At 39.3% G+C, this 12786-nt stretch overlaps 1 protein-coding gene across 2 annotated transcripts; it reads right to left on the bottom strand.

Annotated features, from left to right (window-relative positions):
- Nucleotides 1-547: 547 nt before the first annotated feature.
- On the bottom strand, nucleotides 548-4801 carry LOC113761979 (serine/arginine-rich splicing factor RS41-like). 2 transcript variants are annotated; one of them, XM_027305198.1, is made up of 7 exons: nucleotides 4696-4801; nucleotides 4543-4608; nucleotides 3205-3334; nucleotides 1974-2086; nucleotides 1618-1856; nucleotides 981-1244; nucleotides 548-837 (listed from the first exon to the last, which is right to left on the bottom strand). In XM_027305198.1, the coding sequence occupies exons 3-7, from the start codon at nucleotides 3308-3310 to the stop codon at nucleotides 801-803; spliced, it is 759 nt and encodes a 252-aa protein (XP_027160999.1). In that variant the 5' UTR covers nucleotides 3311-3334; nucleotides 4543-4608; nucleotides 4696-4801; the 3' UTR covers nucleotides 548-800. The 2 variants fall into 2 exon arrangements, with proteins under 2 accessions (XP_027160999.1, XP_027160998.1); XM_027305197.1 differs by lacking the exons at nucleotides 4543-4608; nucleotides 4696-4801 and adding an exon at nucleotides 2291-2526 and having other exon boundaries at nucleotides 3205-3292.
- Between the last annotated feature and the right edge of the window lie 7985 nt (nucleotides 4802-12786).

The following is a 12786-nucleotide window of genomic DNA, read 5'->3' as shown; positions in this document are numbered from 1 at the left end:
CCGTTGCATTTTCTTTCCTACCACTCTACTAACTTCGTGTGTTTTTCTACCATCGATCCTTCTACAGCTGACGTTTCACGCCCAAAAAAAAAAAATCTACCCAGTTGCGAAATACCACTTCTGCATACATCTTTCGTTAACCATTCCTCAGTTTAAAAGTATGGTTTGTAAGTGGTTGATCATCTTTAGACGAGAATGCCGTCATGCAATCGCGTTTCAATGCAGCTTTAACATTTAACGACCTCAAATGGAAGTACCTAAATACAGCTTTTGGCTTGTATCCAGGTACTACTATTCAAGTACTTTTAAGCAACCAAAGTTCTGCATCGAGTGAAAACATGAAGCAAATAAGCAGAGCCAATTGCTAATTGCAATCAAACTAAAAACGTCCATGACCCTTTTTGGAAAGCGCAAAAGATGGGGATGAACTAGTATGACAACAATGTACCGGCAGCTTATTGATCAGCGATGAAATGACAGGCAACAAAATAGTAGAACCCGTCACCAACTGTCAAACCAACTAGAAGCGCGATGCATCTCAGACAAAGATCACAACACTAGAAGCATTCAAACAAAAAAATCAGAACACTAATTTAAGCATTCAAAGGATAATAATCACAAGTCAAGTAAAATTCCAAGAAATCATATAGAATCTGTCTACAGCTACTAAAATAGAGCAAGTCAACTAACTAAACTAGGTCCACAGACAGCACAAGCACTACAGATTGCGTTGCTAAAGGACATGCAGTGAAAGAGTTGAATTAGATGTTCGTACAAACTGCCACTTGAAACTTCCCTTCTCAAGAACGAGATCTCTCCCGTGGTGGCGGTGAACGACTGCAATAGCCATAAAGATTTAGATGTAGCATCATTACAGGGCCACACCAACCACATAAACCATTATGACATCTATTTTTTTTTTTGGTTAAAGCCAACCAGAAGCAAAGAAGCAACGAGAAGGGAGGAAAAGAGAGTCAAACCTGTGATATCTTTCATTGACAGGACTCTCAGCTCTACCATAGTCAGGACTTCCCCGAGGCTCCGCTCTTGAACTTGGGATTGATCCATGACCATAATCAGGGCTTCCCCTATCCCTGCGGTACGGACTGGGAGATCTCCCACGACCATGCCCTCTTCTATCTGGGGACATATCACGGCCTCGTCTATCAGGGCTGTAACCATTTCTTCTGTCGTCATCATCTCGAATTGCGTACTCAACCGAAATAGCTCTATCCATAAACTTGCTGTCGAGCAAAGTGAAAGTATCCAAATGAAAAGGATCAATGAGACAGTAATAACATATCAAACTATTGTCTATCCCAAAAAGGTCAATTGAGATGACGTGTGGTGCATGAAATCCTACACAGACCAGTACAGAAAAGCAAAATAAAGAGTTGAAAACTATCCAAACAAGCAACATCGTCAACTGTAATGACCTTTTTAGCAACAAAGATCAGCATGTAAAACGAAGTCATTTTATTTAAGTGCTACTAAAATAAATGCATTTTTTTTCCTCAATATTACTATCTGAGTAACAAACTCTGCATTAAACTTGCACCAAACAGGAAATCAAAGGCATATTTTGCAGACTTCTCTTAACAGGGGAAAAAGGGAAACCTCATATGTAGTGCTTCCAATGCTCTAGTGGCATCTTCCTGCAACTCAAACTGCACAAATGCAAAATTCCTTCTGATTCTCACATTTGATATTCTTCCATAAGGGTCAAAGTGCCTCTCTAGGTCCCTTGTCCTAGTATGAATTGGATCAAAGTTTATAACAAACAGAGTTTTTGAAGGTCTTGAATTAGATGAAGATTTTTTTGGGCTCCCACCAGGCCTTCTTATACCACGTTCTTGCTGCACAAAAAAGATTTAGCAGGATTGGTCCTAAGCTAACACTTAAACCAGCTAGAATGTCATTAACAATTCCAGTTTACAAGCAAAGCACCAACTTGGTATAATAAATGTACAAACCTTGGTCCATTCAACACGAAGTCTACGCCCCTTTCTACCAAACTCTATCCTGTCAAGTCTTCTAATTGCATCATCAGCATCCCGCTCATCTTCCATGTACACAAAAGCAAAACCTGTAGAATCGACACAATGAGAAACCAAACAACAGGTCTCCAGTTTGAAGGTAGACAGTAAAGCTAATTCGCTAAAGTTTTCAATCATTATGCCTCCTTTGTGGGCTCCTGAGACTACTAAACCACAATTACTAAATGGAATTACCAACCGAACCAATGATTCAGAGTGGGGAAATGAGAAATTTGTTGGAGCAAACACAAAACCTGCCATTGGTACCGAGATGATCATGATTTCTATGTGGAACATGTTGGGAATTGAATACTTGACAAAGCATGACAAATGGAAAGGGGCAATGGTCTGAGGTAAGTGTGGGATGGTAGAACCATGGAGGATCATATTGGTCCTTTCGGAAAAACATTAACATGTATCTTGGGAACAAGCCAGAAAAGGGATGCAGAGAACCATCCATCCAGGAAGATCATGGAAAGTCCAAGTAATCCTGCGCCAAAGAAACTGTTGAGCTTGGCGGTTTAACTACAAGAAATACTTGCATTTCTGAAATAAAATCAATAGATTAGTGACATTAAAAAGTTACTATTTGAAGAAACATTTGACCCTTGAAGCTGTCAGCCAAGAGCCCATATGAAGAGTTATGGGCACAATCTTATGTGAGATGCCCAGATTTCACACACAAAAAAAAAATCAATTTTAATTCATGGTGCAATTCATCCAAATAACTTAAGTTTAAGCAATTACACAGACAGAAGATCCCAATCTGTCCTATATAATTCATAAAATTGAATCTAGTCCCATACATACTTTTAAAACTGCTAAAGTACAAAAGATAACAACTTGGAGGCAAACGAAGCTCATACACCATACGATGTTAGACAACAAGACTTGTTATGAGTACTAGTTTGTTATGCACTTCTACATACAACATGAGTATGACAAACTTCAGCATACAGGCAAATTTACAAGTGTTGCAAGTTGCTACAATATTCAGTCACCATGGAGACCATCCAACAACCTCAAGAGGTTCATAATAGGAACCTTCAACCACCAAGTGGTTAGGAGTAAAGAAGAGCCCTGGATTAAAATTAAGACAGATCATGAACTGGTTGGGGAAGTTTTAAGGGTTCCAGTCAAGTAGAGAAGAAAGATTGTATTATAGTACCTGATTTCATATCCACCCTCTCAACCTTCCCATATTTTCTGAAAAGTCGTTCAACATCAGACTGACGTGCATCGAACTCCAGATTCCCACAAAAAATTGGCCTCATATTCCCTGAAGCTCTCAAAAAAACCTATTGCAATCCAGTAATAAACACCCTATTAGACAAATAATTTTGGAGAGCATACCCAATGATAACAAAAAGAATATTCCAATTCATGCATAAAATGATTCATGAACCATAGCTAGTCTCAAATCTACATCAATAAATACAAAAAATACAGGCTCTCTAAACATCCTATAGAGGCAAAGCTTTTCATCTTACTAGTCGGAATACAAACATCCTACCCAAGAAAAACCATGCATTGTACCAGCAAATAATTTGGGATAAACTTTACGATGAGCAAACCATTCTCTCATTTTTGCACACCAATAAGCAACTTAACTGATATACTGGAGATCCCAAAAAAGTCCAACAGGATATGAGATAATTTGAGCAACTACACAGCTAGGCCATATTCCAAGAATGACTACACATTTATATGGAAGTGAAAGCATTATTGCGGTGCAGGAGTCTTCCAAATTGCAACTTATGTTTCATCAAATATATAACTAAACATAACAGAGGCAATTCAAATTTAATAAAGACTACATTCACTATTTATTGCTGTTCATTTTGCTTCACTAAAAAAAAATCTCAAATTAATCAACTACAAGAAACTATTCAACTCATCAAGTCAAATACGTATCACTAATCCCTTGGCCTCCAAACACTTAAAACTTTCTGAGATTCATTCAGCTCTAATTCTCTCCAGGAGATTTTATATCCTTTCAGATTTGAACACTTACACTTCCTTTATGTAGTAAAAAGAAGGGCAACGGAAACAACAATCATATGCATATTCTTATAGCCCCTGCGTTCCATCCAATCAGCCCTCTTCCGCCATTTTGCACTCTTGTGCTAATCTTCCCCTTCCCAAACCCTAAAAATCCCCTTCTTTTTTTTTGCCTGATTCTGCTTCAGTCGTAATTCAACCACTGTCACTGTTTTGTTATTAATTGCATTTATCAGTCCACTTGCATCCTCCGTCTCCACCCAAAAAGGGCATGTAAATCAAATACATTCTAATTTAACTAAAAAAAACGGCGCTAAATCCAGCAAAAAAAAAGAAACTTTGACAAGAAATTACATCAAATTCAGAGATTAAAAGTCAAATTTGATCCCAGATAAAAACCAATTGTATAATCAGCAGTTCGCTTTTTAAAGTTGAAAACGGCCAAAAAAAAAAGATGCTTACTGCACAGAAATATAAAGCCCGAAAAGGGATCCAATATTATTACCGAAAGAAAGAAAATTTTCCAATTAATCGCACGATCTGAGTAGGATCGTTCAGCCCTCGGCAGGACCTGAAAATATTGACAGGATTAGATCCAAAACGGATCTATATTTTTGTTATATGTAGGATTACAGAGAAACGGAAGGAAGCTATAAACCTTTGCAGCAGACGGATTCAGACGAACCCTTGACGGCTGGAGCGGAGATCGCAGGCACAGAGTGAAGAGAAAGATAGCGGCTTTGGCAGATATTTTTATTTAGTGTTCGTATATTTCAGTTAGACCCATGATGTTTGCAGAAGATAACTTTTTTAGACCCTCATACTTTATAAAGTTTCATCCAGGCCCTTTATTGTCTTGTGCCTCTTGGAGATCTATTGGCAAGGATTCAAGGAATATATAATTACGAGTGATAGAAATGGCAAGTGATGCATTGAAGTGTCGTTGATTAGCCAATAGTGGTAGAGTAATACGTAAAGAGTGTAGTGATAGTTATCTAGGAATAGAAAGTTTTGTAGATAAGGTATGAGTAGATGATAGTGAATGTTGAAAGGGTATATTTGAAAGAAACAGAAAATGACACTTTTTTTTTTTTTTTTCCTACCACCAAACCTACTCCAACTTTTTATATGTTGAGGGATACTTAGTGTAAAATATAGGGTTAATCACAATTCATACCTTAAAGTATACCTCATTTCTCACTTTATTTCCTGACCATTTTTTTGTTTCACTTTATCCCTCATTGGACAAAATTATCCATCTATTATTCTAAACTCTTATTTTTCTCTTTTATTTTTTTCCTTTCCCCTTTTGTGTTCCTTTATTTTTGTTGCCTCTTTCTTTATTTAATTCTTCCTCTTTTCCACAAAAAATTTTCATCTTAATGATTGAAATTAAAAAAGAGAAATTACAGAAATCTATTTTCTCTTTAAATGATTACAAAATATTCAAATCACTTTCTTAAAATACAATTTTTTTAGCCTTTCAATTCTTTTAATTTTGGTTTTTTCTCTTTTCTTTCTAGATTCTCATTTTATTCTCAAGAAAATATCATAAGATGAAATTGTGACCTGATTAATAATCATCAATTGAAAATTGTGACACGTGGCATCATACAAAAAATCAAAATTAGTTTTTTATGCCTTTTAAACCTTCACCCAAAAATGCAATTACAAATTCAAGATAAAAATTTCCGTTGAGATGGAGTTTTCTACTGGAAATGATGACAGAGAGAAGAAAGAAGAAAGAGAAAAAGAAATAAAAGAAAAGAAAAAAGATATATGAAAAGTCAAAATAATGGAAGGGTAATTTTGTTCTATAGGAGGTTAAGTGAGCAAAATTAAAGGTTATGGGGTAAAGTGAAAAATGAGGTATACCTTAAGGGAATTAATTGTGATTAACCCTAAAATATATTGGCCAATTTAAATGCTTAGTACGTGTGAGCATTGATCGTAATGCCTTTAAACTTGTGTTTGTTCATTTATGAACTCAAATTCAAACTAGTTTTTACCTTAAACTTTGTATATATAATTTTGATTTTAACAATGCTAATAGTGCAAAATTTGAATTGAGATTGAAACTTTAACAAACACTAAAACCATTTATGTTTGACTTAATTAGTCCGAGAACTAAAGTCATACAATCTCTATAGTAGTATTGAGCAGCTTTTTTTAATCTTTAGACTTTATTTGTTAAATGATATGGTTCCATTTAAATTGTTATTCTTTGAAGTTTTTGTAAAAAAAAATACTGTAACGATTTGACGTATATAAACTAAAAAAGTGATTGAAAATGTGTTTATAAAAAATATAAGTTTTTTTTTTGGGCAAAACTACAATCCAAACATAGCCATTGATTCACAAATATACATGTGACAAAAATTCTAAATCAAAGATTAATCCTTTTTGTTCTTAGAAAAATGAATTTCAGCATTCTATCGTAAGGTAGAAACTTCTATGTCACCCTCACCCTAATGTTGGTAGCTATTCATCACTTTCGTTCTCTTGTCTGTCGCAAAAATGAAAAGGTCAAAAGCAGCTTTATAGTTTATCCTTAATTTATGGAAAGAAAAAAAGAAAAGAAAAGAAAAGAAAAACATCTTAAATCTTCTGGAAGGTACTTGTAAACCAAAAAGTTCGGCTTGTCTTATAGTGATACAATTGTTTATGGGCTGCTCTGAATATTAGTGGGCTGGGCAAGAACGTATTAGGACCATCACATTTGGGCTTATCGATTGGTTTTCCGATGTTGGACTTAGTCGGTTAGGGAAGCACTAGGCTTCCCACCATTCATTCAAACAAAGCATTTTAACGAAGAATATTCTATCCATTTTAGAAAGCTACGGCATATATATATATATATATTAATGGTACAGACCTGTAGCTTTCTTTTCAATCCAAATATTTATTTACTAATATTCGCTACTGATCTCTCCACATTTGTCCAATCTGCAACAATACCTCTTAAATCCTTAACAATACGTTGAACTATGATTTCTAGGGGATAAACGAAGTGCAGGAACAACGCATAACCATTTGTCTACTTTGAACAGAGATGTCAAAAAGGGTGACTTGGGTGCGTTTGAGCGAGTCATAATTGGGTAATGGGTATGTTGAGTCAATTCATTTATATCTATTTAAATAGATAGGTATGGATTTACTGAATTGCTGACTCATTTGAAATTCTACTTTTTATTTTTTATTTTTTATTTTTTTTGCATATTATTTGACCAAAAAAAACTGTATTTTATTGTTATTAGATCAGTAGGAAATTCAAATTTATCTTCTTAACACTTACTAAAAATTGATTTTAAATATATAATTATTTTTAAATGGATAAAAATGTATAAATCGAGTCAACTCACTGCCTACAAATTAAATGGGTTTAATAGGGCACTCATTTTTTTGACAAAAAAAATTAGGTACCCATTTAGACCCGTATAAAATTAATTGACAGGTTTATATGGGTTATTAATAATCGAGTTTGGACAAGTCAATATAATTGGATTGTGATTGAGATCTTTTGACTTTAAAGCAGTGGCCTTACTAAAAACCAAACATCTACGTTGTGAACCATTTCCCAAATACATGCTGCGTACGGACAGAGGAAAAACATACGAGAATATAAATTCCAGGACCGGAAGAGCAAAAGCAAGACATAGAATCCACTTCGAGACCACCCAAGGATCTAATTAGTCTATTATTAGTGCTCAATCGCAGTCTACAAGCAAGCAAGAGAATTAATGAATGTTGAAGAGGTGTTTTTTGGACCTGCTTGAGTGAATCGCGAGTTGTAAGTGCTCTAACTTAGAGAAGTCGCGATACCGGGGTCACATGTTCAAGCTAAAAGAGGGGTTGAATCCCCCGGTATAGCTCCGAAACTTAAGTTAGTTCGGAACTGAAGAAGTAATTTAACGGTTAAGAAGATTAATATAGCTTGCTTTACCAGCAATTGATTATCCCCTTTCTAAGTGGAAACGTTAGGTATTTATAGGAGATGGATAGGAGAGAGGGACGGCTGGTACAGGTCCCTAGAGATCTGATATGGACAGCGTATCAAGTTGATTTGATTGGTTCCTGTGAAAAGGCGCGCCGGAACAGCTGCCAGAGTTAGGCGACGCATGTATCAGAGCAGCTTTCTGTCAGGTGTTAGATGTGTCAGAAGTCACACCCCCACCCTTCTGCGGTTGTCAGACACTTAATCATCACTTCGGCTCTATGACGGGAGGTCCTAGCCGAGGTGACGAATGGGTCGAAGTCACCTCAGCAAATAGATTGCCGAGGCAGCCCTTCCAGGAGAACCACAAGGTGCGGCCCCAGTCTATCCGAGCCAAAACGACCATCCTCACTAAGCCCCCAGGCTTCGGAAAAGGGCGAGATCGTTGTTTCTCGAGATCGTTACTTCCCGAGGCTGATAAGTGTGTAGGACACGGAACACAGACACGTCATGACCGCGTGGATGGAACTGGGGGAGAAGCGAAATGACGGCTGTTAGCTTTAATGGCAGGTTCATGAATAAGCGCGAAATCAGCAGGCAGGTGAACAGTCTTTTCATTAATGAGGAGAGAGAACGCGCCCTCGAGAATCCCAAATGTATCGCCTCTTCATCTTTCCCCCGTTAGCCTATAAATAGGAGTCCTTTTTTACCGTTTCACTTTTTACCAGAAATCTAAAATCATCCCAGAGCTTCGTTTCCGTCTGTCTTTCCACTTCGGCCATTTCCTAAATCGCATCTTCTGAGTAAGTACTTTCTTTCTTTACTAATGGTTAGGACAGCTCGCATACACAAAGAGACAGTGAGGCCCGACTTCACCGAGGCATAGAGGCCCGACCCCTCCGAGAAGAGAACTGCCTCCGAATCGAGGAAAAATGGTGCTAGAGCGTCCCACTAGACCGGATCATTCCAAGAGCAGGACGAAGAGATAGAGGTCGAAGCTGAGATTCTTTATAACGACGATCTCGACGACGAGATTTCCAGGGATGAGGGTGTGCAAGAGCCGGCCACCCCTCCGGATCTATCAGCACTCAACTACGACCAAATGCCTACCTTTAGCAGCATCATGAATCAAACTCTGATAGCCGAGGTGGTTCGCCGATATCCCTGGAGGAGGAACTACAGCCTCTATTCGCCTCAGCCAGATCAATCAGCCGTACTACCACCAAGGGGTAGGGTGGCTATTTATGTGGATCAACTGGAGGCCGGACTCAGGATGCCCATCACAAGATTTTTTCGAGACTGCTTGAGGTATTAGGGGGTGAGAATCACTCAACTCATCCCCAACGCCATTCGCGTTCTCGTCGGCTTTCAACTGCTCTGTCGACATCAGGAAATAGACCCCACTGTCAACCTCTTCCGCCGGTGCTACTCGCTCAAAAACAGTGAAAGCGAAAAGGGTTGGTTTACTTCGGGAACAAGATCCCGAAGTTGGTGGTGGATGCCCCCACTTCGATAAAGGAGTGGAAGGGAAACTTCATCTTCGTTCCAACTGAGGATTTCCCCAGAGGATTCTAGTGGAGGTCTCCCACCCCGGTCAAAGAGACATCTCCGGGCAAACTGGAGGAGGGCAACTTCAAGAAGCTGACGGGGTCGGGTCTCAGGATCAACTGTTGGGATTTTCCCTAGGCAGTTCTAGTTGACGGCGGAATCAGCCGAGCTTTGATCAGCTAGAATCATCCCGTCTTCTTCTCCTCCAGGTTTCAGAAACCTTGTACTTTTTCATTCCCTACTTTGTTTGTTTTTCTTTGATTCTAACTAACTCTCCTTTCGTACTTTGCAGTGACGAGAGTTTCTGACTTGATAACTTTCGGAACGACAGCCGAGGTGGCCAAAAGACCAAAGAAACGCAAGGACACTACCGAGCCCTCCATCAAGCCGGCCAAGAAGGCTGCCGCGACAACGGCGAGCCGCGAACCTCCCGTGGTGATCGTAGGGGATGGCTCACGCACCTCGGCTACTCCAGGGTGCTCCCGAGCCTCGGCCATTCCGGTGGGTATCCCCATTCGAGAAATAACAATAGCCTTTCCACCCCGGAGCCAGGGTGTAACACCTTTTCCAGATCACCCCGTCACGGGGTTCTTGTTGTTCAATCTCCACCACGTGCCTGCTCAAGAGGTCGGGGAGGACAAGAGGCACTCCGGAGCACAGTGGTGCCCAGAGTGGAACATCAACGTCAACGACCGCTGTAAAAATTCTTTGGTTGCACAGGAGCTCCTCGTGCATTCAGTGCTGCCGCGGGACAACACTTATGCCAGGAAACTCACCCCTGGCGAGCTGATGCAAAGTGCCTCAGTCTCCTGGGCATCCACCACGACCTTTTTTGCTGAGATGATTCAACGTTATAGGAATATAATGGAGACTTATGAGCCGCCCTCCGAGTTTCAGAAGAAGATTGCTGAGCTAGAAGAAAGGCTAAGAGCCACCGAGTTGGAGCGAGATAAGGCTGAGGCGGCCAGAAACCGAGCCGAGGTAACAAAGAACTCTTTGATAACGACCCTCGGTGAAGAAAAAGAAAGAAGAGCCCAAGAGGAGCAGTCATCCAAAAAAGCGATAGAGATGGCCGGGATGTCGGCCTTGGAAGCCTTCCGCAAGTCGGAATCTTTCATCCGTGACCTTGGCGAACTGACGCTGCCGAGTTTCATGTTTGGTTACACCACGGCGGTCAATGACGCGGCGCCCTTCCTCTCTTCTGAACAACTGGAGTCTCTCTAGGATGCGCCGAACTACAATGAGGATGCCAAAGAGCTGTGTGACAGCATGGCCGAAGGCATCCAGGCCGGAAGAGACCTAACCGAGGTTCGGACGGAGTTCAACATGTGGCTTCAAGAGTTTGACTTAGATGGCGATGGCCTCGAAGGGGACAAGACCAGCGGAGAGGCTGAAGGACAGCAAGACGCCGAGGAGGGGGGAGAGACCATGGGAGAACAAGGCACCGGGACAGGGAATGCTTCCTTTTTGTACCTGAGGGCCGAGGTCGTGGATGCTTAGGAGCATTCCGGACCTCGGTCTTCTACTTTTTGTAGTTCAATACAACTGACCTCGTATTTTTGCCTTCTTTTTAATTGAGCTCGATTTTCGATTTTCCTTTTTTATTGCTGCTTTGTCCCCTTATTTTTTACTTGAAATAAAATGAGACTAAGTGAGAAATAACTCAAGAACTGATAATTAAAAGCACGTACTGTGACGCCCCGAAAGAATGAGTGCGAGAACCTGAAAATTTTCTAAGTTTCTAGGATTTATTTTATTGATCGCCCGCCTTTTCGACATTTTCTTTATTAGACAATTTTCCAGAGAATTTTATTGAGTAAATATAGTTTTTAAATGATTTTTCTAGTATCAGTTAGTTTTTGAGAAATTAAGAACATATATCGGACGTGGGACCCACTAGTGCGGAAAGTTCGGCAAATTTCGGCCAGTTAGGTTAAGTTTTGGATACCGGATTTATTTTATCGGGTGTTACGAGATAATTAGAGGTTGTTATATGAATGAGAGTGGAGAGACAAAAGGATAACCATGTATTACTTGTAGTGACAAGTGTCAGTTAGAGAATTGTTCTTACTTTTGACCACTATTCATTACTTTACCAAATAAATAAAAAATTGACCCAAAAATCACTCAAAAATTCCAAGCTCTTGGCCGGCCACTCTTCAAGAGAAAAGAAGAAAAATCTCTCCAAAATTCTTGCTTCAATCTTGCCCAATTCAACAAACTAACCGATTAAACTTGAAAATTCTCCATAAAAACCTCTCTCTTAGTGATTGTGAAGTGATTAGTGAAGTGATTTGGGAGATTAAAGTGCAAAATTGTTCATTTTCTTGTGTTGATAAGGTGAGTGACTATGGAACCCCTCTCTTCTATCTAATGATGTTTAATTAATGACTTGTGGTGATTATAAGTGTGATTTGGTGGATTATTTCTTGATTTTAGTTAAGATTGGTGAATTTTTCTATTTATGTGGGATTTTTCTATTTTCATATGATTAATATTATGTGGGCATGTATGATGGTTGGAAATGGTTTAGAATGAAGCCTTGGTGTTAAGATAGCGGCTATTTGCGAAAAATTTCTGCATTGAACGGAAAATTTCGGAATTAGGGTTTCAATTTCACCCTTTCTGCCCGGTACTGTTCCTCTTAGTTAGAGGCCGAATTAGCCTTAGGTTAAAACATAAAAGTTGTATAGAATGATGTTTTGTAATTGCCTACAAAATTTCAGCCCAATCGGAGCAGTGTAGCCTGTGAAAAGACCAAAATACCCTCACTGCCCTAGGATGCATTCCAGTGTTCCGTGTTAGACAATTCATCTATTTGGTTGTATTGATTCACTATGATCCATGCGAATTTAGCTAATTACCAAAACATGAACGTTTCAGTACTCTATCTTAGCTTTTCAACGCCACCAAGAACACCTTAAACGGATCTATGAAGCCTGAGTTATGACCAAAATGGTCGCATCTATTCTAAACTCAGCATTCTGCCGTGTTTCTTGTTTTAGCCTCTGACCATATTTTGTCTGTTTTAATAACGTATGAACTGGGTGTTGACTCTTTCATAAGAAATGTAGATCTTGGTCTTAGCTTCGAAACGGTATAAAGTTCATCCAAATCCGAGTCCCGTAGCTCCAGTTATGACCAAAACAAGATCGCTTGTCAGAACTGCCTTCGAATTTGGACAGTTCTGATAGGAATGTTTGGACCCATTTTCCTCCATGCTCTGTATTGATTCAGCTTTTGGTCCAAACATGAAAGTTATAGCCT

This window comes from Coffea eugenioides, chromosome 2 (assembly GCF_003713205.1).
Source record: "Coffea eugenioides isolate CCC68of chromosome 2, Ceug_1.0, whole genome shotgun sequence".
Lineage (NCBI taxonomy): Eukaryota > Viridiplantae > Streptophyta > Magnoliopsida > Gentianales > Rubiaceae > Coffea > Coffea eugenioides.
The sequence above is the reverse complement of the archived record's forward strand: the minus strand, read 5'-3'. Positions and strand labels throughout refer to the sequence as shown.

Coding starts and splice junctions, on each gene's coding strand:
- LOC113761979 (XM_027305197.1), bottom strand. CDS start 2,423: ATGATCCTCCATGGTTCTACCATCCCACACTTACCTCAGACCATTGCC. Junction 2,087..2,290: donor CATCTCGGTACCAATGGCAG/GTTTTGTGTTTG, acceptor TCGATTCTACAG/GTTTTGCTTTTGTGTACATG. Junction 1,245..1,617: donor TTGGAAGCACTACATATGAG/GTTTCCCTTTTT, acceptor TTTGCTCGACAG/CAAGTTTATGGATAGAGCTA.